This window comes from Centroberyx affinis, unplaced genomic scaffold (assembly GCF_046629955.1).
Source record: "Centroberyx affinis isolate AG114_WGS23_722 - 3 ecotype Tasmania unplaced genomic scaffold, CSIRO-AGI_Caff_v1 ptg009722l_1, whole genome shotgun sequence".
NCBI lineage: Eukaryota > Metazoa > Chordata > Actinopteri > Beryciformes > Berycidae > Centroberyx > Centroberyx affinis.
The window spans coordinates 186,790-213,935 of record NW_027284623.1 but is presented as its reverse complement, the minus strand read 5'-3'; the positions used below and the strand labels follow the sequence as shown (position 1 = coordinate 213,935).

General features: G+C 42.6%; 1 protein-coding gene across 1 annotated transcript in view; it reads right to left on the bottom strand.

Annotated features, from left to right (window-relative positions):
* cdh13 (cadherin 13, H-cadherin (heart)) overlaps nucleotides 1-27,146 on the bottom strand; it is a gene marked incomplete at its 3' end in the record, with an annotated part of 286,073 nt that overhangs the window by 172,737 nt on the left and 86,190 nt on the right. The window contains exon 2 of the mRNA XM_071514707.1: nucleotides 22,741-22,861. Coding sequence (XP_071370808.1) covers nucleotides 22,741-22,861 — 121 coding nt within the window. The remainder of the gene's footprint in view (nucleotides 1-22,740; nucleotides 22,862-27,146) is intronic.

Below are 27,146 nucleotides of genomic sequence, written 5' to 3'. Positions count from 1 at the left end.
GGTCATCTTTCTGAGGAAGAAACGGGTTTAGAAACGGGTTTAGATCTGAGCCCATAGTTATCAAGCCTCTCAGAGCGGCTGATTGTGGATCAGTACTGCCTCTCTGAAGATACTTGATAAAAACCAGCTCCAGTCCCCAGTGCACGTACTGCAAAACTTCATTGCTGAACCAGCTCATTAAAAGTTGAAACTACTGCCTTGATGCTGAACTGTTAAGTAGCTCACCACCTTATGAATGGATGAATTTGAATTATTCCCATACCAATACCCTATGTTATACAAAATAGTAATCAACACACAACCAATTAGCATCTGATTCGGTATAGGGTTGGGCGATATGTTAAAATTTTCCAACCGGCCACCGTCAGCCCATCAACCGGCGATTGCCGATATATTTGCGCAGGTGTGTGTGTGGCGCATGTCATAGGCGGGGGAGTCCCCCACTCCCCACACGCCATCTTCAGCAAACAATCATGGAAGAGCTCGTTGCCAAAAATAATACAAAATCCCCTATTTGGGATTATTTTGGTTTTAAACCGAACAACTGGCAAGCCGAAGGACCTAAATGAAGTAATTTGCCGTCTTTGCAAACGAGTAGTGCCGGCAAAAGATTGAACAGCTGTCCGACACTATTTGAAAAAGAGTCCGATGGCGTCCGCTTGCAGCCTCCAAATGAACAAACAGGTGGGGATAACATTTTATGCTATTAAATGTTCAGGGAGCACAACTGCACATACAGCTTTTGGTCTAGTTCTCAAATATGATTTATGAATTGACGTTGCTTTTCAGCACCAATTGAACGGACAGCAACCACTAAAGACGGCTTAATTGTCATTTAGTCACTCACTGCCCTGTTTTGTGAAAGGCTCGTCGGAAATCAGTGCAACAAGAACGTGCATAATATGGCCCATCTCCAACTGCCAGTTCCTATTCGCGCAGGTTAATTATTTACCATTAAATTAGACCATTAAATTATCAAAATAAAATGACAAAAATCGCCCAAAACAATCAACCGGCGATGGACTCAGCCAATCGCCGATAGCCGATATATTCATCCTATCGCCCAACCCTAATTCGGTAATACATCGGTCTAACTTGCAAACATGTCTCCTATGAAAATGCAGGATCAAGTACAGGAGGTGGCAGCCCAATTAGGAGAGCAAGAAGCATTTTACAAAACTGTTATATTTGTAAACACTTTCATTGAGCAAATCCACCGGTGCATTATTTGGATTCGATTCAACTCTCTAAACCTTTCTATTTGCCATATTTTGCTTTAGGGATACTACCGCTGCTAAAACTACTACTACTGTAATAAGAATTAGAATACTGCTACTACTACTTCTAATAATAATAATAACAATAATAACAACAATCATCTTCATCATCATGCTAATTTCAGTTTCCTCTGAAGCTTCAAGATGCACCGATATCATTGCAAGGGTGCAGAATTACTAGTTCATATTAATGTCTGCCATACTTAGTAGCAATACCCAGTTTGCATGGGATTACCACCATATGTGCAACAGTCCAACAGCATGTGTGGCATACATTTTCCATTCATCGCAAAATGTCATTGCCTTTCATTTTGGGGATGAAGTGTGGACTAAGCAACAACCCTCAGAGGATTTGGGCCTTCATGACTGATGGTCCTAATGAATACAGATTACCACGCAGTAGGGGTAAAGCTGTGCTTCTATTTAAGTACAATGGCCACCCACTGCCATAATTAACACCTATTGCTGTGACTGTTATTGTTCATGTTTCTCATTAAAAGGGAGCTGCTACTGTATGTAGCTGGGATTTAACACAACCTGTAAGAAGCCTCGCTCATATTGCTATGTCTGCCTATCCGGTCCCTCTGCCAGCAGCACCTACCCCCCCTCCTCCTCCTCCAACCACCCACCCCGCTGCCTTGCCCTGTACCTGACCTGAACTCACCTCCAAACCTCCACCTCCATCTCCCATCACCCCAGGACCAAGTGAAATTGGAAGTCCATGGTTAGCACTGCGTGACTATAAAATCAATATGACTCAAATCTATCAAAGCACTCATTCAATGCACTTAACCTTTGCGACTGTTTAGTGTGGCTTCTTTTATCTCTCTGGCTACAGACATTCTAAAATCTTCCCTCTGGACACAATCGTCTTCTGCCAGCTGGAAGAGGAGAAGAAGAGAGAAGAAAAGCAGTGGAGAGGAGACTAGAGGAGGGGAGAGGAGATGAAAGGGAAAGTAAAGGAAAGGAAAGGATAGGAAAGGAAAGGAAAGGAAAGAAAAGGAAAGGAAAGGAAAGGAAAGGAAAAAATCAAAGGCTACAATGGACACTGGGGGAGAGATAGAAAGTCAACAACCTACTCTCCAGGGAAACAAGGCTCCATCTCAATATTCAACTCTCACTTCTAAGCCAAAGCATGAAAGATGTGTTCATTTCCATTCCCATTACAAGCCTCAGATTTATTTCAATAACATGGGCGCGCTCTTTATAGCCTGCAAATTGCAGCGCCAAACAGTGTCAGTGGCATTTCAAAGGCAGCCAGGGAGTGTTTGATGCTATTCTAATGTTGTCAGGTTTTGGGGGGATTTCAGAAGAGAGCATGGTGAGCGGGCGGCTTTGAAGTCAGGCGACAATGACAGAACGCAACCCACCCCACTCTCCGGCGCCATCACCACGCACCCACTTTCTTTCTTCAGAGTGCTGGCTCAGGGTTGAAATAGCTGTGCACAACATGGATTAGGGTCGCCAAAATCCCTCACTGATGACTCGAGAGGAAAGGGGGGAGAGGTGGAGGGGGGGTGGGGTGTTCTTCCACTTTTTCCTCAAGTTTGACATTCAAGTTCCTTTCAGGTTTCAAAAAACCCCCCATGGAGCCAATGAATGGCAAATGCTCCAGAAACTTGGTCAATGAGGGCCACGGTCGTTTCGGCCTCTGATCGGTTATTCTTCAGCTTTCTCAGCACCTGATTTACCATTTCAAAGTTCTCTTTTAAGTTCTCAGTGAGTGGAAATATATACAGTGTATAATCTGGGGATTGTGTGAATGAAAATCAACCCCCCCCCCCCCCCCCCCAACACACACACACAAAAATAATTCAATTGAATTTACAACACCAACAAACATTTTACACCTTTTACTTCTTTGCAAATGATTAAAAAATGACAAGCTACTATCATCCATTGATGTCTCAGCAAGTGTTTCGACACAAAATCCCTCTGTGAAGCTGTATACTTTTCTCTTTATCCTCAAAGAACTGAACTGAATTATTTTACTCGAGCATTATATCAATTATATTCGAAAACAACAAATCTATCAAACATTGTCCAAACAAGCCATCAGACGATTGACATCAGAACGAATACGTCTACACGCAAAATAGCAAGCTTGAGGACGCCCTACCTTTTCTGCCTCTCATTGATGATGCAACATGTTTTGACATCTAACAACATCATCCATACGTATTTACGTTGGCTCCGCTCTCTTTGTCAGCCACAAAAATTGGATTTGTGTTTTTTTTTTTTTTTTCTCAAGTACTAAAGTTTTCCTGTGAGGTGTTTCTGAGGACAATTTTCTGCATTGTAACTAAATGTCAAGTCTCCATGATGGGAGAAGATGGGAATCGGAGGAGTAATCTCAAAGGTGGCAGCGCGGGTGTGTCTGAGCTGATAGCTGCCGCGTCTAACCAGAGAGAGTGTGCTCTGCCTCATGAAAAAGGCTCAGGAGAGCACAATTCTCAAATAATCACCCGGCATTAGAGTGGGAGCTGCTTTTGAAAATGTATTTACACCCTGAATTGCATTTACCCCGAGAGTTTCCCATCGCGGAGCATTGTGTGGAAGCCATTATTGAGATTCAGAGGGAACAAGGCCCGGGCTTTTCATCCGGAAAGATAACGATTTGAGGGATTTTACCAACCGGGGTGTTATAGGACGACAGGATCTTGCATCTGGGGTTTTAGAGACGATTAACCCCCTCCCCTCCACCCAATCCCATCACCCCTCTCACACACACACAAGTTAGCGTTTCAGACTTGAGATCGCTAATCAGCAGGGAAGGTAGGAAATGCGTGGATCGTGAGTCATTAGCAAAGCGCATTTTATGTCTCATGTCACTCACAGCAGCCTAATCGCGTCCCCTCCTGTGTGTGTGTGCGTGTGTGTGTGGGTGTCTATTTGCACAAATTCCAGGGCCCTTCATCTTGTTCTGATGTATTGCACTGTCCACTCCGCTGGAGACTAAAGGCAATCTTAAAGTCCAGTTAACTTTCTAATCTGAGACGGCATCATCGAGTTCTGTGATGGGATGTTAAAGGTCAAGCCAAGCATGCTAACTACTTTGTTAAATGTTTCTGTCCTGTCAGTACAGAGAGCACATCTCAACTAGCTCTACTACTCTCCCCTTCACAGCCACCATAATGTCACACTGTGGCCTCAGTAGCTGAATGAGTTGTGGAGATTTTATGTTTACACATACAAACAAGCATAAGCATACACATTCAAAGACAAGATATATTGGATATTGTTAATTTTCAATTTTGGTGTGAATGTCAATCAATCAATAACTCCTATTTATATACAGCTCTGGAAAGAAATTAAGAGACCACTGCAAAATTATTAGTTTCTCTGGTTTTACTATTTATAGGTATGTGTTTGTGTAAAATTAACATTTTTGTTTGATTCTTTAAACTACTGACAACATTTCTCCCAAATTCCAAATACAAATATTGTCATTTAGAGCATTTATTTGCAGAAAATGGTCAAAATAACAAAAAAGATGCAGTGTTTTCAGACCTCGAATAATCAGGCATGTCATTGGCAAAGGACAAAAAAGCAGGAAAATATACAGAGCGCAGAGCACGGTGCGGTGCAGCAGCCGGCAATCACAGCTTTCATGCGTCTTGGCATGCTCTCCACCAGTCTTTCACATTGCTGTTGGGTGACTTTATGCCACTCCTGGGGCAAAAATTCAAGCAGCTCGGCTTTGTTTGATGGCTTGTGACCATCCATCTTCCTCTTGATCACATTCCAGAGGTTTTCAATGGGGTTCAGGTCTGGATATTGGGCTGGCCATGACAGGGTCTTGATCTGGTGGTCCTCCATCCACACCTTGATTGACCTGGCTGTGTGGCATGGAGCATTGTCCTGCTGGAAAAAACAATCCTCAGAGTTGAGGAACATTGTCAGAGCACAAGGAAGCAAGTTTTCTTCCAGGACAACCTTGCACATGGCTTGAGTCATGCGTCCTTCACAAAGACAAATCTGCCCGATTCCAGCCTTGCTGAAGCACCCCCAGATCATCGCCGATCCTCCACCAAATTTCACAGTGGGTGTGAGACACTGTGGCTTCTAGGCCTCTCCAGGTCTCCGTCTAACCATTAGACAACCAGGTGTTGGGCAAAGCTGAAAATTGGACTCATCAGAGAAGAGAGAGTAATTTTCTGCAAACAAATGCTCTAAATGACAATATTTTTATTTGGAATTTGGGAGAAATGTTGTCAGTAGTTTATAGAATAAAACAAAAATGTTAATTTTACTCATTTTACTCAAACACATACTATAAATAGACCAGAGAAAAAAAACAGAGAAACTGATAATTTTGCAGTGGTCTCTTAATTTTTTCCAGAGCTGTATATATTGGGTCCTTCCAACACCCCTACATCCACCCACACACACACACACACTGACACACACAAACACACTCACACCAGCACCACTGCCACCCACACACCATAGTCAAAAAAACAAAAAGAGTATGCACTTCACTTTTCCACTTCTTTTAAGGGCAAGCATTCATTTCTATCAGACCAGAATGGCACATTGTGTTATTCTTACCCATTCTTATCCAACACTCTGTGGGTTAATTACTGTCTCATGAAAATAGCTCATGTTTACTAAGGCTGACAAAGGCTGACAAAGAGTGACAGCCTCTCTCACTTATACTCAGCGGTAAACTGAATCCAAAAGGAAATGGCTGCATTTCAAATCCACAGTCAAAAAATGTAATTTAACTGTAATGTCTGTATATTTGACTTTTGACACGAACAGTGGGTCAAATGTAAGACAAACATGTTTCTTTGAAGTTACAATCCCTTGTTACTGGTTGATATCCATACTTTTTTTTCTTTTCACCTCAAGGTGCATAATCTCAATGCATTTCAGGTGACAGAAAAATAACTACTTAATTATAATATACAATGTGCCCTCCATGTGTTCTTACAAATATAAGTGTTACAAAATGTCACTGTCAACTCACACCTTCAGTGAAATAATTCCATTTTTAGTCTCTTTTTTTCTTGCCACAATAAAAACTGTCACAACAGTAAAGTAGACAAGTCACACTGTGCAGCACTGACATTCTTAAAATTATTTAGTTGAGGTTCAGATAAAGTTTTGTGGTGAATCACCGTCTTAGAAATGTGCAAAAGCTGATTATGATAAGCTGGCACTTACAAAATAGATCAGTCACTAACAGCTTAACAGCTTACTTGAAGTCGTTCTACAAACTGTGATACACAGCCGCAGCTGTTTGGTAATACAGCAATCTTGTGCAAATCAGAACCACCATCATTCACTATGTACATGAGGGGGTTTTTCTGGGTGTAGCTGGTGCTTAGATACACATTTATAGGAATGTGACACGTAATACACATGCAGGGTGGCAGTGGTTTGAATGGTCACATTGATCTGTGAGGCTCCTTGTTGCCTCCTTGTTGAGGCTCCAGTGGGCATCCAAAGAGACTGTTGGCTCCATTCTCTTACAGTCTGCTGTCTGTTTCTCTGTGACTACGACCCAAATCTGCACTTGAGGTTTGTTTCTGTGTGTGTGTGCCTGCACTCACACGTGTGGAAAAAGCAAAAGAAGAGAGACAGAGATAGAGAGATAGATTGAGAGAGAGGGAGAGAGTAATGATGGTGAAATAATGAGGGCCAGCTCAGTGCTTTCTCACTCGAGGCTCTGGGTGATCCTCTTCTCGTTATCACCCTGAGTTACGGCCCGTCCACCTTACCAGGCCAGGAATGCCAGGACACTGCAGCCACACACACACAGACACACATCACAAAATAATGAGCCTAACACTTGTCTCTACTATTCTATTGGAGTCCCATTTAAACTGACACCAGAGGGCCCAGGGCATGACTGATGACCGGCCACCACCATGTGAACAGTCTAATGGCCAGCAGGTTTTTTGACTGCTCTGGTGCACTTACCGCTGCATGCAGTTCACCGTGCGTTCACATCCCACCTCAGGCAAGGCTGCCACACCTCTTCATTCTCACATCACTATCTACCATTTAAAAAAAAAAAAATACACTGAGAAGAGATAGACTCTCCAGTGGGCAGCAGCCATCGATGGCTTTAAAAAGTATGGTTACGCACTGCTTCTTACTTTTGGCCAGATGTGTGCATGTGAGGTGCAGGTGGAGCTGCACCTGCAACACAGTAGCAGGGCTGCGGATATCAGCGGTGCTCCAGATGCTGTGGCTTCGGTGCCAGAGCCAGGCCACGTTTAAACGCAGAGGGTAATTTCTGAGCAATGTACGTTTGTCATCATCGGAGTGCCGCTTTTTTTACCACAGGCGCTGCATGCTACAGTAAATTAGTGCAGAGCTATTCATCCGCCCTGAATGGAATAGCTTGGAAAACTAGAGGAAATGACAATGAAATGACAATGAGTTGACTGAGCGACAAAGCGTTTGCAGGTTTAAATCTGAGAAGGTTTTTGATTGGAGAATAACATGTGTCAGGATGTACAACACAAGCAAATGCTGGCCAAGTCCTAATTATATCAATGTGTTGCACTTTAGAAGCTAGAGAATATAGTCGAATAACTGGCACTATAGTGTCACTATGGCAAAAGCACCTGAGTCATTGATAAAAGTACATCCATGTTGTGTAGAGATGCATCGATTGCAATTTTCTTGGCCGATTCCGATTTCCGATTTTTTAAAAGTTTGACCTGCCGATTCCGATTTTGGCCGATTCCAATTTTCTTTCTTTCTAAGAACTATAATTGACAGCATACACAAACATTTTTGTAACTTTTCTTTAGTGGAAAATTTTAATTCAATTGTATGTTCATAATAAAACATTGACTATTAATAACTTACATTTTCTCCAAAGCTGCACCAGGTTACAGGACCTTCTTTCACTCTCACTCAAACAAATCTCAAAATAAAAAAGTGCTCCAGGTTACTGGACAGAGCTTTTTTGTACAAATAAAATCCAACTGAAATTGAATTGCAGTATATCCCACTTTATCTAACATGTTTTACTTTCCCAAAAGAAAACATCTATATAGCAACACACCTAATGTCATTTCTTTACATCAAAAGGATATCCATGCACCCCAGCCCAATGTAATGGAGATTTAAAGCGTCATAGTGCCATCTTGTGGTGAAAAAAAATGATTTTTCGTTTTGACTCTGCTGAGATCGGCCAACACTTCCCAGAGTTTCCCGGGGGCACGGTGCCGGCCAGTGCCGATAGCTGGGCGCCGATTTGTTCCCGGTGATCCATCCGAGATTTCGGCGGGGGTCCTGACGCATCGGCGTCAGGACCCCCGCAGGTGTCCAGCGAATGGGTTTTTCAGCACCGATGGGTACCAGGCCGACCTGGGATTGGATCGGGAGGATCAATGCGGCCCGTGGGCGCAGTGGAGAGGACAGCGGCGGAGAGAGGAGACGGGACGCGCTGGAACAGCTGAGTTTTTACCGTTGTCTTTAATTTGACCGACACAGAATCGGATATATGAGACTGATCTGCCGGTCACCGGTCATTGCCGATCAGCTGAAAACCGTCCGATTCTGGTCACCAGCCGATCGATCGGTGCATCTCTAAAGTTGTGCTGTGGGTGACATGTTGTTGCTCCTTCCATACAAACAGGTAAACACAAACATGCTTGCTGCAATTATACCCGCTATAATATTTCTATGGTGATGTGGCCAGTCTTCTAAAAGCCAGTTCACATACTGCTGTTCTAAGTCAAACCAAGGGGGCAAGATAGTGGATCTAGTCCCATTGAAAACGATGATGTGCTGCTCTCAAATTAGTAACCGGATTTCCTTCACCATTCTATTTAAAGTGAGCAAAAGCTAAAACTGATCCTGGGTCTCTTCTCTCAGTCCAATTCATTCTCTAAAATATAAAATGTGAGATGTAGGTGGTTGATGGAAGGTCAAATAATACTGAGGTACAGAGCTGCAAAGGAAGGAGTGTGACACCACTGTTACTATCCTCTCATCTTCTAAGTCTATCTATCTATCTATCTATCTATCTATCCATCTATCCATCTATTTGTCTATCTATCTCCCATATTATTTAATTTGGATATTTGGGAGCATAATGTTCAGCCTTGACAAAGCAAGGCAAACAAGAAAGAACCTTGGGCTCATTAGATTTTAACAAGGTTCTCTGAGCATCGCTCCCCTGCCATAATTGCTATGTGTATTTCCCCCCCGACGGGCTGCAGCACTCTTGTTTATTATCTCCCACGTTCGTCAAGATGCAAAGAAAGTCACAGTCAGACTCCTCTCCTCTCACTCGCTGGCAGTCAAAAAAATTCACACACAAGACAAAACCCACAGAATTGGAACTGTCTGTTGACCTCATTATTACCAACAGCGCTTCACTCTGAGGTCTGAGGCAGATAATGACAGGAAATTGTACTTTCATGTTGCAGAGCTCAGTTTCTGACAGGAAATGAGCATATATTTAATATGCCTCCATTTAAGTGTTGTGTCAGTTCTGATGTGTGATTTAAGCTGTGAAGTGAGTGAACTCGTCACCGTTGCTCAGTGACTGTAAAACACCTTGTCGGTAGGAAGGTAAACATGATACAAAATACTATGCCGTGGAAACCAGGCTGAGTTAAATTTCATTCATTAATTCATTCATTCATTTGTTCATTCAGTTAGCCAGTCAGTCAGTCAGTGAAAAGACAAGCTGTTCAAGTTCCTCAGACCAAATAACATGCTGCGCACACCTATTGCTACAATGCAGCTAAGAAATAAACAGACAAAAGCACTCTGACAGCAGCAGTAAACACTCAGCTCCTGTCTACCCAAGAGTTGGAACTGTTTAGGCCTAAAGCCTAGGTCTTTGAAGTTGCCCGTTTCAAGGTTAGACCTGCTTAAATCTGAATTCATTTAAATTCCCATTTCAAAACCCGTCATTGCACTCTTCACCTTGTTTTTTTATGTGGAAAAATAAATGAAAATGTATCAGCATATATCTACGTGATTCAGATCCCCTGAAGCCTAGCTTGACAAGGTTAACCACAGCAATGGATCTGAAGGGAGCGACTGACTGTTATTCCAGCGCCATAACAAACTTCAATCACTCTGTGTTTGTTTGTCAGGAGCAGGGCAAGGCTTTTCATCAAAGAGGGCCAGGGCAGTGATGGCCGCCGGCAGATGACGGTAAGATAGCCAACCAGAACTAAGACATAGAAGCATTGCTCCAGTCAGGCAGACAGATAATTAGTCAGTAAAACAGGCACCCAGTCAGTCTGTCAGCAAGCCAGCAAACCAGACAAATGAAGATGTAGTCCAGTGTTTCCCCTAGGATGGAGTTGTAGCAGCAGAAGTGAAGCATGCGCGCATAGCATGCATGCAAAATTAGGTTTTTTGCACAAAATCTTTTTTGTGCGCTCGCAAAGCGCGCCCTGCCAGGAGGTTTCTATGTGTATCAGCCAGTCTTTTAAACTCATCTGAACATTCAAACATGTGATTTGACAAACAAGCTATTAGTTTATGTTTGACCCATATCACCCACTGGGTGACCGTTTACATCCACTGGGTGTTAGCTAGCGGCTAGCTAGCTGTCATTCATTCTTCCAATTATTCATTCTTAACTGTCCTTTTTTCCAGAATTAACTTGCATCACCACACTGTTGTATTATCAAACAGTGTTAATTTACTTAAATGTAATGACATTTTCAATGATAAAATAACTTACATTTATGACGTTTCTTTAAGGGAATCCTATCCAAATAATATGTAACGTTAATATCTCTGTGAGGGAATCTGTCAGTTGTCTTTGAGATTGACAGCTTCCGCGCGTCACGGGGGCCCTTGCGCATAGTAAGGCCCGCCTCCAGGAAGAAGAAAACAATCTGTGCATGTGGAATACCTGCTATCTTTGTATCAAGATGGATCTTCCAAATGTTGTTTATTTCACAGATATGTGTTTCCTTGCGTATTCCCATCAAATGATTGCGTTTGCTGTAACGTTACTGTGGGATACTCACGTGAAGTTGCAGGACTTTGGCGAATGATAATCCTGAATCCGTGATCAGCATTGCTTGCATTGTTGACATCTACCCGGTGCTTGTTGTTATAATCGTTGTGCTGACATTATCAGGTAAGCCCAAAGTTTCTCGTTTATATGCTTTACTCACAGGTGTGTGAATTGACCTGGATATGAAGCGTCCCTAGCAGCGGCGTAACGCCACTGCTAGGTGCATATAGGGGAAACACTGTAGTCAGGCAGTCGGTCATCTATCTATACCCCACCAGCCACATACGCAGCCGGGCAGCCAGTACGATGGATGCACTGCCCTACACAGCAACCCTAAAACTACTCTGCCAGTCAGACAGTCCGGCCAAAGCTGACAACCAGTCAGTTAATGAACCAGCAAACAGCGAGACAACCGGCCAGTGAGGCATACAGCATCAAACAGCGGTTAAGCTCTGAACAGGTCACCCGGCCAATAAACCACAGATAAGCTACCATCAGTGATTTTGGCTGGGAGGAGAGGAACGATGTCCCCGGGGGTCACGGGATAATATGTGAACGTGGGGTGTGTTCTATTACACTGATTGATAGTCGGACCTAGAATAATGGTTTTGAACTGAGCGCCGTCAAAATAATTTTCAAGAGCAGAATGTCATTCCATATCCTTTGAAACATATGATTTCAATTGACTGACCATCTGGTACTGCAGGAACTGCAGTGCGGCGCTCTTACTAGACTTGTAAATGTACCTCTAAATATTATGTATGTGTCTGTATGTGTTACATACTGTGTATGTGTGTGTGTCAGTGAGTATGTTCTTATTAGGTGCTCAGGCAGGAACACCTTGAAGAGCCGTTCTGTGTGTGTTCATCAGTGCTGGTGGAGTGTGTGGCTGCATCTGTACACACAGGATTAGCCCCAATGAGATGCCAGATGGCGGTGAGATTGAACGTGCGTATATTTACTGTTGCTTTATGCCACTCAAATAATGCATAACCCCCCTAGCACACCTGTAGTATATGTGCATATGTGTGCATAGGTGTTCTTCAAGCTCTATTATGGCCAATGCAGAGGAGGTGAGATTTGCCAACCCATTTAACAGCCGAGAAGAAAAAGCAGAAAGATCCCTGCCAACAGCAGTAACACCCAGAACTGTCAATCAAGCAACACCGCTCAATGGACACACACACACACACAGAAATACACAAACACACACACACACACACACACACACACTCACACACACACACACACACACACATACATACATACATACATACATACATACATACATACAAGCACACACGCGCGTGCATGCAAACACACACACACACATACAAGCGCACATACATGCACACACAAGCAGACACAAGCACCCAACAACGCATTCAGGCATTCAGGCAGATCGATAGGCTTTCAGGAAGCCAGTAACACCCAGGTTGAGCCCCCGAGGCTCTGGCCAAGTTGCTCAGCACTTTCCCTGGCCACTCAAGGGGAGCCATGCTGGGCCCGGGGCCAAGAGCCAAAGCCAGGAGAGAAGCATAAGAGTAAGAGAAAAACTTTTGACAGAAAGTAATTCTGCCACTTCTATGACAGGGGCCATCATTATCTCTTTAGTGAGTGCACAGTTCACTTGAATGTCTGCTTGAAGGTCTTGTGGAGGTATAGCCTTTGTTAATGCACTTAAAAGTGCACCGTCAAGGCTTTTTGGGCTTAAAGGATAATACTGGCGTGTTTTTTTTTTTTTTTCTAAGTTTGTGCCAATAGTCTAGGTTGCCCCTCTCCTTTATATTATTCCTGCTGGTGTCTGCACACAGTCAGCATAGTTGGAGATATCGGGGCTCATTTCCCTCCCTTCAGAAGAAGCCGTTTGCTGCCATTCATTTTTGTACAATATGAAAAACAATTTCCACAGACTTGAAAATTGCCTGAGAAAGATAGTCCATCACAGTAAGTTTCTCTGTTTTATTGTTATTCAGTTGAGGTGTGTTGTGTTGAGTATTTTCTTGTCAGTGCGTACATTCCTGTTGTCAGACCAGAGAAGATTTCAGGCTATTTGATTGGATGAGGGAGTCTCTCACTGTAAACATAGGATGTAGACAAAACATTTGGCCAATTGCTGTCATCTTTTGTGATTATGTTACACTCTGCTTACTGTCAATCACTTGACATCCACAGGAAGAAATAGAAGTCTCCGCCAGGAAATAATCCGTCAAAACATGTTGCCTTACGCACTCTACTGTTGCATCCATGTCTTCTTATATTGTTTGCATTTGTTAGCTGGGACAGCACTTAATTTCAAGCTCGTTTTGATGCAAAGTTTGATTGGGGGAAATGTAAATTAGATGTAGACAGCAGTAAATGCGCTATAAATCTAAACAACACCAGTATTCTTCTTTAAAACTGAAAACATAGGGATGCTGTTTCTATCCCTTGCAAGTGGCCTTTCAATTAAGGAATAGGGACAGTGAAATAACACAAACCAGCTGCCTCTTTCTTGTCACTCAAACATAAAATGGCTGCCCAAAACTATGAGTAATGCCTCTTGTTGTGAAAGGAAGACATAAAAGGGAAGCGCAGAGAGGAAGGTATGAAATAATGAGGTGCAGATACTCATGTGGATGGTTTGTTTGTGACAATGAAAGAGAGATGCGCGGCAAGTTTCATGGTTGTCCTGTGCTGCAGCTGCTGAGAAATCCCACGTTTCTACACTACATACACATTTACCAGAGAGTACTCCAAATGGAAGAAACCACCACATACAACCATATATTCACATGCACGGCTAGATTTATGAGTGCACACACCCACAACAAATTTTGCAGAAAAACAAAAATCACTGTGCGAGTGTGTGTTTCCCTGTGTGTGAATGAAAATGCAGATTGAAAGCATGTACTACAAATACAAAAGCAATACATGTACTGCTGTATTTTCCAAGTAATATTAGAACACTTTAATTTTAAGTTCATATTCTAAATTATATATCTACAGACGCTGATGTCCATGAGCAGGTTCCTAGCTGGTGCAAACTGCTCTGATTGACTGTCTTCTCTCATCATTCCATGCCATCAGTTACTTTCAGAGTGTAGATAAGCCAAGGCCTGGGCAGGAGAATGTAATATTAATCTTGACAGTTCATATCTGCTTGCCAAAATCTGCTCTCTAAATTCCTTCAAAGCTGCAATTAAAAACATCATGTTACTAATTGATGAACACCCTCTTAGTGAACAGCCTGCATTGAATTAAACATGTGGAGTTTATTTTTCATTCGGGGAGTGCTGCGAATGATGTTTGTTAGACCTCCTAGCAGATGTACTGCGATTTGCATCAGCAATGTAAATTTTTTTTCTCTGTTAAGTAGGTTAGGCAGAGCCAAGCCATGAACATAGCAAGGCGGCAAGCGTGATCTTCTTGGAGGGTGTGAGAGAGAGAGAGAGAGAGAGAGAGAGAGAGTGTGAGAGAGAGAGAGACAGAGAGAGAGAGAGAGAGAGAGAGAGAGAGAGAGACAGAGAGAGAGAGAGAGAGAGAGAGAGAGACTAGGAGATCAAATACCAGCCAATTGCATCATGATTGCAGATGGGGTCTTGGCACCACTGTCCCTGTGCCCCGGATGCCCTGTGATTGCAGCCTCTACAGGCAGCCTCTCAGGGCCGCTGATGCCAGCTTGAGTGCCAGTGGACCAAGATGCCAGTTCACAGCCAGCAGCAGGTGTACTGACAGGAAGGTGTGATATCCCTCCAAATGGCATCCAAGGTGAAAATTCATAACTGCAATCTACTTTTTAAAAAAAAGAAATATGAGCAGCATTATCTACTGTCAAAGTAATCCTACAGAATGATATAAATAATAGAAATAGGTCTTCTTTGCTTATGTAGGCCTATGTAAGGATGAATGTAATTTGTTTTTTGCTCCAGATGTGAATATGTTTTGATTTGTACAGGGCAGGAATTATACCACAGCCAAACGGCCAGTGCCGTGGATGCCCCAGAGTGTGGCCGTAATGCCCCTTCTGAAATTAACTATCCACACGGCCAGTTTGGCATGCCCTGTTTTCAACTGGCCGTTGTGCCCTTAAAGTAAAGTTGCGGATTTCCTCATTTAAAACTACATGCAATGCAGCAAATAAACAAACTCACGTTTCCCAGTGTTTCCGTCATCACGCTGGACATCAACAGTAGTGCGAGATTTCTCCCACTCCCGCAAATATATGTGTAACGTTCACGTAAACATTAACAGCTAATTATGAATTAAACTGAGAGGGAGAGAGAGAAGCCATCGCTAACTACTAAGCTAAGTAACTAGCAGATCTGAAAAGCATGTAAACAACTGTGGGATTAGCGAGAAAGTCGCTAAAAGAAGGAGAGAGCTATGAGTGCTTGAGCAGAACTAGTGTAAGTTTAAATGTACAGTGGGTAATTAGCCACTGTAATGAAGAATATAGCAAAATTAACTGGGTTGAGAGCAGCAAAAACGCTATCACTAGCAGTAGCCTGCATATGAGGCGTTTAGGGAACATCAGTAAATTGTAGCGTCTACCGATAGTCTGCATGTGAGGTGTTTAGGGGACATCTGTAATTTGTAGCTATCCGTGAAGCCTTATGTACATTTTCTTATTCAGTACATGGTCTTTCTCAGTCATTTCTTAAAAGTCAAGCATACAGACTCTGTAGAACACTTCACTGGCCAGCAGGCGTGTCTGGAATTTGCATCTCAAATGCAATAATGACACTGAGTCATATTTCCCACCTTCCTCATAAGACCTGCTATATGACACTCATTACTCATCTATCACTTATGATTACTCTATTTTAGCGAAGCAAACATTTTCATCAGAATTGAAGTTCATTTACATGTTTTGGCTGAAGGTGTGCATTAGGGCGTACGTATAGTGACGATATTCCTGACCTGATATTCTCAGAGGATTCATAAATTATGCAAACACTTTGCATGTGATTCCTGTAAATGTCATTCAGTGTAAATTATGCTGCAAAAGATCCATAGTCTACATGCAGAAGAACAGTATGATCATTATTCCAGTCAGAAATTCTCATGGCATTTTCTTGTGTCACTGATGATTTGTGATCTGCCATACAGGGATTTGCTGCGACTTCAGCTTTACCTTCAACTCTGTCTCTCTCTCCTCTCTCTCCTCTCCACTGCCCCCCCACCGTTTCCTCCTTCCTCCCTCTCCCAGCAACACCATTCCCTCCATCCTCCGTATCAACTTTCCTAACTTACTATCGACCAGCAGCCTCTAGTCACAGGTTGACCCATATAAGGGTGTATGTAGCTGTGGGCCAGAATAAGTCTACTAGGAACCTGTCTGGTTTCTTCCTTTACATGGGTTCACTCCTCACACACACAATCACTGGCTCCCAGCAAATACATTCCCATCACACGCATAAATACATATATGCATACATGCTCACATGCACATACATATATAAAAACACATGCACAAACACGCAGACATACAGACACACACACACATACACACACACACACAGTTGCATAGCCATACCAGTAATGGCCTTTCCTGTAATTACAGTCATTTGTCAAAAAGCACACCTTGATTTATAGTCAAATTAAAAATACACCGGAAAAGAAGCTGCAGGTCCCGGTAGCTCCGGCTAGAGAAGGTGATTAATGCTGCGCCATTACAGGCGTGAGAGTGGCATGATCCGGATATGCACCCTGCCGTGCCGAGAGAGCAGAGCGAGAGCACCGATCCACACATCCATAGACTGCGGATGACATAGAGTGGTGGTGGGTGGGTGGTGGTGGGTGTGCGGCAGTGTGGCTGGGTGATATCACCAAAATTAGTAAGTAGAGCAATAGCGTGTGAGGCACAGCTGTTCTCCAGTCGCAGTAAAGCTAGGCTGTGCTCTCCATGCAAGGGATCTCCTTTTTATTTGTCTTTTTGCCATCTTCTGTTTGACATTTGAGGACCCTGAAACGCAATACTCTCTTACTGCGCTAACTGGTAAATATGATGACAGTAAGATTACTGCTATGCTTCTATTAACTGGGGAACATCTGAGGGCTGTTGGTCTAAAGCAAGTAACCGACAGCACAAAGCAGCCATGGTGAATGGATGTGTTGGTTGTACAACAATGTCACCACAATGCAAGGGGCAATGCACCGAGGCAGCTGACTAGAGAGGAAATCCAATGGTACCACTGAAAAACAGCAATCTCTTGCATGAGCAAAGGATACGTACATTTGAATGAAATGTAGCTGAGGAGGTAAGCAACCTCTGCATCAGGAAATAAATCACAAACCTGCTCTTTAATACTCTGCATGATGGAGTATTTGATTAGAGGTGAATAGGTCTCAAGGTTCGGTGCTCTTATCAAATGAACAAATGGAACTTGAAAAGTGTGTGTGTGTGTGTGTGTGTGTCGTGTCGGCGCGCACACTTCCAAGTGCCTACACAACACATTTGCGTGCTCTGAGCAGGAAGGACAGAACACTTTATCACGTGAAAAACGTTGAAATCCTAAAGCGGAACCCAGCAGGAGAGAAGCAAAAATAAAAGAGATGAGAGAGCTGTTCCATTTGTCCAATTTATCTAAAACCGCTAGGCTATATCAGAATTCAAGTACTTTTAAATTGGCTCAATGATAAAGTCGGAGGGAACACGGAGCGAGAGACAAGGTTCGTGCCAGGGAAGAGGTCTTTGGAGCTCAATGCAGTTAATATGCCTCGGGCCTTCTGCCAGCCAGGAGAGCTCCACATGCACAGTCCACTGCCCACCCTGGAGTGGAAGCCTTAATGGTAGCGACGCCAAGCCCTCTCCGCAAGGCTTAGAGAAGCCCGCCACCTTCAGTGCCATTATTACTGAAGTCAAGTCTTAAGGGAGAATTAATTACGGGACGCGAGGGGTACGGCGTGAGAATGCTAAAGGCTGCCGCGTTTTTCGGAAACGGTTTGATCACGTTTGGTGGTATGACTGCAGAGACCCTGGTAGAGCCATGTTCTCGCTCTGCAGGATAAAGATAAGGCACTTCTCCTCATTTCTCCTCCGCATTCTGATCCACTGGAAGCGCAGCATGCCCTATAGCATCCCAATATACTATAAAAACAGGACGATTTCTCCCCCGAGGTTCGCATGAATTAGTAATGGCTTTTTATTACGGTCCCCGCAAAAAGTATACACTCTTAGCCGTAATCGTTCATGAAGGAAAAGTCCATTTGTTGCGCGGTAACGGCATTATGCACTGCCATTATTTCTGACAACCTGCCAGGTTACGGTGACAGCAGACTGCATCAACTTTACTGCCACCTCGGAGAGGTTAGCGCCGAGGCAAGAAACAAAAAGGCTTGCAAAACCGAGGCGAGCCATAACTCGATCTCAAAATCAATACGTCTCATCGTCGTATTTCTCTGCATCATGACAGAACCCACTGAGAGAAGGAGAAGTTTAACAATTAAAGAAACTTCGCAGAACTTAATTTATCCGTCAGTGAAGGCGATTCTCTTCCCGGGTCGCCTAATGCATCTGCACACCGTGGAGGAGCTGATTGGTAGCAACGTTCGAAAAAAAATATGACACTTCATTTTGTGATATATACCTATGAGTTTGAGGCCTATTCCCTCTTCAATTCACGGGCTCTATCAGACAACAGTTTGCTTTCTCATGGCAATGGTTATTACCACAGTGATACAGAGAAAGGCTCATATTGAAATGGAAGCGCAGCACTTGGAGAGATTAAAGGATCAATTCCATTGAGTATTTCATAAATTGGACTCCATTTTTCATTTTATTCATTATACAGCAGAAAAGGCATTCCACACCTTGGAGTCAAACATCTACACCTGAATAAACTCAGTTCCTTGGTAAAAAAGAACTCCCCAGGCTTTTCTATTAAGTCTTCCCTATTACTTTTTAAAATTTGAAATGAATCTTTGCTTTTTCTGAGTATGCTTTTCAAATTGAGCTTTAGGCAATGCAAGGTTAATTGCGCTATCTACAGTCACACAAAATTTTCTCCAGTGTAACATTTCAATCTAGTCATACACGTGAGTTTAAGTAAGTTGAATCCTCCAAAACGCATCAATCGTAGCACTCTGACTTCAGGATGAAAATGATTTAACTGGCAAATGTTGACAGACTCAGGAGCAAAATTGGCCTAGGATAAACTGTTATCCTTCAGTATGCATAAGGTCCAGTTTTACTGATTGAAAGACTGATGCCACTGACATTACTGGAGAGTCAAACGGTAAATATACATTATCCAACAGGCTTCACATGGCCCTAGCTGCTATTATAAGTCTACAGGGGACATAAGATGGGCGGGAAAGTTATCATCTGCATTCACAGCCACTCCTCTGTTTGCTTATGCATTTTTATTTTCGTTTACATCAATTATTCATGTAATACTTGTTGTCCATCTGTAAGTAATGACCGCTCGCGTGTCAGGAGAGGGACAAGTGGAATGAATGAAGGACAGACGAGTGGCAGAGAGAGACAAGTAGCAGAGCGAGAGCCAGGAGAGAGGACATCTGAAAGTGGAGTGACAAAAAGAGCAGCGAGGGTGTCAAGAGCGGGAGAGAGAGAGACTGACAGAGACAGAGAGTGAGTGACTGCGGACGCGTTTGTTTCTCGGAGATGGCCATTAGCCAAGATGGATGTCCTTGAACCCGGGTCTGCGCCAACAGGTATCTCTCGCTAACAGACCGCCCCTCCACTGGTAATTACACAGGAAGGTCTACAGCAGGTGGCACAGGGCTGAGCACAATTTACATAAATCTGCATGTGTCACTAGGCCTGGCTGCACCCTCTGGCACACTGTGTGAATCATGCTCACACTCAGCAGACGATTTGTTCAAATTTAACAAAATGGATGTGTGGAAAGGTAAATTGGTGATATTCTAAAATCTATAGATGATGGGGAATGCGTTGAATTATTTGGGCTAACAAATGACATTCCCTCTCCCTATGTGTGCGCACACACATACACACACACGCACACACACAGTAACTGCAGAAACACTAACTTGGTCATGTAGGTATGTACTTTACATACATACATAATCACACTCACAAAGCACATGGACTCCTTCTTTATTTGCTGTTGTGCAACTAGTAGATGCAGTGAGTACAGGCTGTCAGCAGCCGCTGACACAGCCTGTATTTCACTGAGGTATCCAATCATGCACCTTTCAAGAGAAATACTAAAATGCATGCAATTAGCTTTATTATTTTCCTTTGTAGTTTCCCTTTATATGTTGTTTTTCATTGCGCTTCTGTTGTTTTTCAGCATGCTGTACAGCTTCAGAAATCACTGAGGCTTTGTCTGTGCAGGTGGTTTGAGTCTTTAAGAAACTAAAAAATGATCAAAACCCATACAACACATTTGTGTTGCATAGTTAAGTATACATAAACAACAACATATGTATGTGTGCTCCCATCTGTGTGCCTCTCGGAGTTTTCCTCTTTCTGTTAAATCCACTCTTAGCATGCACATGCATATTTATGCCTGTACTATAAGTGTGTGTGTGTGTGTGTGTGTGTGTGTGTGTGCGCGTGCATGCCCATACTTCTGTCCATGATGTGTGGGCAATGAGACCCCCCATGGTGAGAGGTGTTTCTGCTGACAGGAGCATATTCAAGGTAATGGAACCACTCTGTTGTCCCAGAGCAGTGCACTAAAGCAGAACTGAGCTCTGTCTCCGACTACACGCATCGCTGAACCTCCAGATGACAAAATGCCTCACTGCCTGACCGAATCAAACACAATAAAACCGAAAAAGAGGGGAGAAAAAGATTGAAGGAGAAAATGCTCAGATTTGTCATATTTTGCTGCCTAGGTAGTAAAATATGTATTTTCAATTGGAAAAGCGGTCTGTCAGTGGAGTGCCGCTTTAAAAAAAAAAAGTTTGTCCTGTAGTAGAACACTCCCATAAGCCATGTGTGACCCTTCAGCCATGAAACAAGTAAACCTGTACTTTTCATGTAGATACTGTACACCCAGTGGATGTCACTGGAGCAGGTAATGCAATGCTAACATCGGCCCATGTAGCCTTGTCATGTAGAGAAAAACACAGCAGAATTACTAAATAAATAAAGAAGTGGGTGGCTGAATAAGTAAATAAATCAATAAATAAATGAGGGGTGGGGAAAGAAAAGAAGTTCCACATGAAATGACTGACTGCATTAATCAACTATTAATTATACCCCATATGAGTTTACACATTTTCATGGTATTTCATCATATTTTACAAATAAAATAAGAGGTGAGTGCAAAAGTGAATGAATTATTGAACGAATAATTGAATGAACACTCCGTAGCGCAACTAGTTAACTGCACCTTGTCAATCTCCATGGGGAGACATGCCTGCAGCCATAACTCACATCCCCAGAGGAGCACACTGTTAGCAACTGCAGCAGACACGACTGCTGACCTCTGTGGAGAGGGAGCGGAGCTGTGCAGATAGGCATTACCGCTGAATCCCAGAGGAGCGGACTGGACCAATAAGCTGTGGCAGCTATATGAAGTTAAGATTGGACCACTGTGGCCCCCGAGTCTCGCATTGCAGGAGTCCGTGGGGAATCTCACTGGACACTGCAGAGGAGGGAAAAAAAAAAAGGTGACAAGGCTGCCTCCCAGTTGGCTCAAGACATGGAACTGAGTTTCTATGACGACAACCCCTTGGTTGTGAACCCGGCGACCTTCCTCTCAACTCTATCTTTAAGGGTTTGATCATAAACCTGCGGGGATCAAAACAAACAGTTTTGCATAAGGGGGAAAATACAGGAAAACGCAAGTCGGAGGCTGTTGAGGACTGAGATCTCCTGAAGGCGAAGTCGACTCTAGCGTGGTAGCTTGTGCGCTGGAACTGAAGAAACTTGAGCAAAATAGTCACAGGCCACAAACATGCACACACACACACACACACACACAATTAACTGAGCAGCCAAAGCTGCCTTCAGGGGAGGAATAAAAGAAGAAAAAACGAAAGACTTTTGTAAACATCACCCAATCAAGGAGAATAATTCATTTGCAGACACAAATGTTGTTGTTGTTGTTGTTATCATTGTTGCGCAGAGAAGCCACCACTTCTATCTCCTGTTTATAACAAGTATTTGCATGAATTCTAATGACTGCTCGGAACAAAACAGCCCACACACACTGTCACCTCTCCCACTGACCTAGTGGAAGCCCGGCTTTGCTCCGCTCAGCTCAGCTCCCCTGCTTAGGCTGCTATTTAAATCCTCAGGAGCCAGACAGCTAGGCTCAATTTGAATGTTTATATATGTGTTGTGTGTGTGTGTGTGTGGAATGACACAGAGAGAGAGAGAGAGAGAGAGAGAGAGAGAGAGAGAGAGAGAGAGAGAGAGAGAGAGAGAGAGAGAGAGAGAGAGAGAGAGAGAGAGAGAGAGAGAGAAAGCCAAAGAGAGAGAGAGAGCGCAAGGGAAATTGTGACTCAAAGCAGCCATTGTCAGCTCTGTCTGTTTTTGACTGTGTCATCGTAGCTGGTCCCCGTTCAGGATGTAAAACTCACCTTGTGTGAGCGGCTGGCCTTTCTGGAAAGGTCCGCTGTACTCCACCTGGTAGTGTTTGACCTGGAAGCCAGGCACACAGCCCTCCTGGCCTCCATCCTCCTGGCCACCTGCATGGACAACCTGCAGCAGACAGGACAAAGTGAAGGTCAGAAGAGGACACGTGCGTTCACTCACACACGCACAAGGCACAAAATTCCAATTTAAATAGTAGGGTAGGTACCTCCTCATTAATCCAAAATGAACAGTGTAAGGTAGCGCACATATATTTAAAGCAGGCCTCTGTGGATCTTATATGTGGACTGGATGCAGCCGTGTTGTCCAGTCTTCAGGTGGGTTTATTTCTGGGAAAAATTTCTGGGGGATCAATATTTCTACAAGAGTAATGTTTGTCTTGGCTCTTTTTGGCCGTGAGTGTCACATTCTAAAAAGATTTTAAATAAAAAAAATATATATATCAAACTGTAGGACGCTTCTACCTTTATAACAGGTGCATTTTCATCTTTATTTTTTAAGAAGTTGCTAACCAAAGCTCAAAAGTGGGCAGCAATAGATGTTTTGGCCCTGCACTTATTTTATTGGATTTCAGATGATCCTACAAATGTTTTTACTGCACATCACCAGGTTCAAGATCCTGCCATGGGCATTTTTTTCGAGATTGATTTTTTTTCCATTAAGAACAAGTAGTTAATATTTTTAATCATATTTAATACATGAAAAAGTCAATACTTATTAGACAATAAGTTCAAGTCTCCTTTTAAGTTTATTTTTCCACTCTGTGCATCAAACCAAGGTTGGTGAACTTTTGAAATGGATTTTTAGAAAAACAATATAAAAAAACAAAAAACAAGGGGAAAGTAACTGTCGTCAGGGTCAAAAGCCAATTTGATATCTCTGGTAATTATCACCATTATTTTGTCCTGTCTTTTGTAATGGGGCAGGCTTTCAATGTTGGAAATAGAGACGACAATGACTTAATTTAAGGTTTGTTTAAATAAAAACTTGTTCAAAGGCTTCCATTTTTTCTCTCAACACTGAAGGCCTAGATGTCATTTGGCTGTAAATTAGATTTTTACAATTCAAATGAAAACAGCTTCAGTAACCTGCAACACTGTGCCTCCTTGACTTTTCCTTGACCCATTTTTTTTTTCTACAAATCACATTTATTCAGTTTTGAAATTATGCAGGAAAAACAGCACTTTAACCCCCCTATTGCAAAACAACCATCTTTTGAAGGCTGGGCGTTCCCATGGAAACGGACTGGGAAGTTGAAACAGAGACCAAACCTACTGAAAACAGAATTATGGCAGAGCGAAAATAACAACAATATAACACGTTGTATGTAGGTTGTAGCTATGTGATATGGTAATTCAAAGTTACGCAGGCATGTCGTCTCTTTCAAAATATACAAAAAGTGTTTTTTATTTTCCATTTCACATTGTGTTATTTTTAACAGTGACCTATTTTCACATGCAGCTGAATTCTTGTCTAACAAAATAAATAATTTCATTCTCTTAAGGCAAATAATATGTAAAGAAATTATTTGATTAACTGGGTTTTTTTGTATTTAATAGTCACATAAGTGTACAGTGCCTGCAGCGTTAAAGAGGAATAAAACTCATCTAAGTATTCAAGTTATTCGAAGTTATTCCTATGATCTAGGAGAGTTCAGTCAATATGTGTGAAACCAAAATATGTATGTGACCAAAATCTGAACTTGTGAAGTTAGAGATGGAATGGGAAAACGTGGCCCAGGTGACTGTCAGCACTTAGGAGGATTTTCTCGGGATAACGGTACATTTTCTGGTCCAGAATTGAAAATATTATTTTCGAGTAAAGCTTGCGTCGTCTGTGGGTCTTCATCAGTCTGCCTTTCACTGTCTATGAGCTGGCACTTAACAATGTGATGATACCATAGGTTCAACGTTAGCTCTGTGGTTCCTGGCATTGGGGAGGAGCTGTTCATTCCCACAAAATAAAGTGGTCCTAGACAATATGAATAAACAATTAAACTGAGTGGTTGTTTCCTGCTTGTTTATTCATCCACTCTATGCACTCTATGAGGAAGGATAAGAACAAGGTCTGCGAGCTTTGTGAACTAGATTTTGAAAAAATAAAAATCAATCTTCATCATCAAGGGCCTTTGTACGTTTTCATACAAGCTTGTTCAATTAAATAATTGAAAAAAGTACTGCAGATGAATTATGTTCCTACTCGCAGATGTTCCCGAAAATTCCAGCGAACATTTAAGATATTGCAGGTAAGAGCCTTTTAAAAAAACAGGAAAGTAGGTGCAAAGAGCTCGGCATGCAGGGACAGAACAGTAGCAGTAATAACCAATGCATTATTTTTTGTCAAAATGGATGGATCGGGGGATGAATTGGCTCTAACCAAAGGCAGAGGAAGAGAGAGAGGTTTCATGGAATAAGTTAAAATGTTTCAAAAGGTCAGTAATTACGCTGTGTCCGAGACTGAACTGACCTGAACTGAAACTGACGGACCTGAGAGAGTGAATGGAATTACTCACTCACTGTAAATCTAGGAACCGTGTGTGTTACTGTGTGTTACTGTGTGTGTTACTGTGTGAACAGGCGTTGCTGAGGTAGTGTAGGAGGGTATTTCAGGAAGAAACAAGATTTGGGAAACAGCCCACTGGGTTAAGTTTGAATTCATTTTTTGAGTCGACAACACAAAATCAATATCATGCATCCCTTTGTGCTAGTCTGCGGTGCCTGCTGGACCTGTCACCGTCCAGACAAATATAGATTAATAAAACAGTCAAAAGTTTAAAAGATTGCTGAAACACAAAATGGAACATTTTCTGTCTTTGAAGGAAACAACAAGGTCGTTGCACATGATTTCTATGTCTTTTTCTATTCATTTATAAATTATTAGTTACAGTTGCTGATATACAAGAACTGATATGATTGTGGGCCTACGACACCTCCAGAAGGCTCAACAGTAGTTTCGGCATTAGCTGAGCTTTCTTTCTTATAATTTCCATTGAAAAAAACAAAACAAAAAAAAAAACACAAAACAAACAAACTGTAAGCAGCTCTTACAGTAAATCCTGCGTTATGGCTCGTGCAGGTGGACATATCTGCATTCGTTTATCCTGCCTGTTAACTGCAAATGTTGATACAGATGCTACAGATATTACAGCCCCGCAACGGAAATATTTTATGATTTAGTAAACCCAACAAACCCAGATGAATTTCTGAAAACAACCCGCGCCACCTCCCCCTCCAGTATGTAGGTCAGCTCAACATTTGTGTGCAGAGGAACGATTAGTGAAACACTACAAGGAGAGAAAAGAGGCGGGGGGGACCCATTGATCATCAATACATCAGCCCAGCATTGTGAGCAGGCTTCCATACTGGATTGAGATCAGACAGAAGGAGGCCAGTGCAGTGTGGGAAAAGGAGGGGGGGGGGGGGATGTTAGATGGAGGGGTTTCATGCCTCAGTGGGCAAGGCGGTCAGATTCAAATATCTGTCAGAAATACCATCTACTTTACTCTCCCCCTTTTCCAGTGAGCATGTCCTCATGTAAAATAAATGCTGCCTTTTGATCGGCATTAAATAAAAAGATGCTGAAAACTGAACAAAACGTGACAACTCAGCATCTACAATGAATATTCAGGCTTTCGCACAAAGTCGAGAGACTATCCGGGATCTCGGAGGATTATCCTCACACAGTAGGACATTGGCCCAGGTGGCCACACACCATACAGTATGGCAGACATGATACTGGTGATTAGGTATCTGCCAAATGTGCCATCTGACACCAGTGTCAAGTCAACCAGTGACCACCCACCTGCTCCTGCTATCTGTTGACCCTCCTCTGTTACCTCCCACTCAGATATCATGACTGCTTTAATGTGGAAAATGCTGATTGGAGATAGCCCGGATTCACACCATACTTATTTCATCTCATTGGTACAGGCTTGCATCAGAGAACTGGCATTAAGACATTATTCAGCAAAGACATCATAGTGAAAGGCCACTAAGTATCATTTTCATTCAGACAGGAAGAATTGACATTTCAAGGATTGTTACCAAGATCAATACAGGATTCATCAATTACACATAATACTGATTCTGTCTCTCTCGCCCTGGCACACAAGAGCAATAAAGAAATCACCCAAAACTGTCTTCTATTTCAAAGTGCTGTTTCAGTGCTTGACTGGCAGAAGGACTAAAAATACAACACTGAAGGACAATGGTGCAAAGGCCCATTTATGTCCCCAGAGTGTTTAATAGTAATGATGATTTTCTCAATATCGTGTGAGCTCAAGTATCCCTTTTGCAAGCTAGTTAGATATTAGTTCATTAGTTAAATACAGTTGAGTGTTCATGACTATTCCACTTGCATTTATTTGGAACTGATGAAAAAGGGAAGAGGAAAA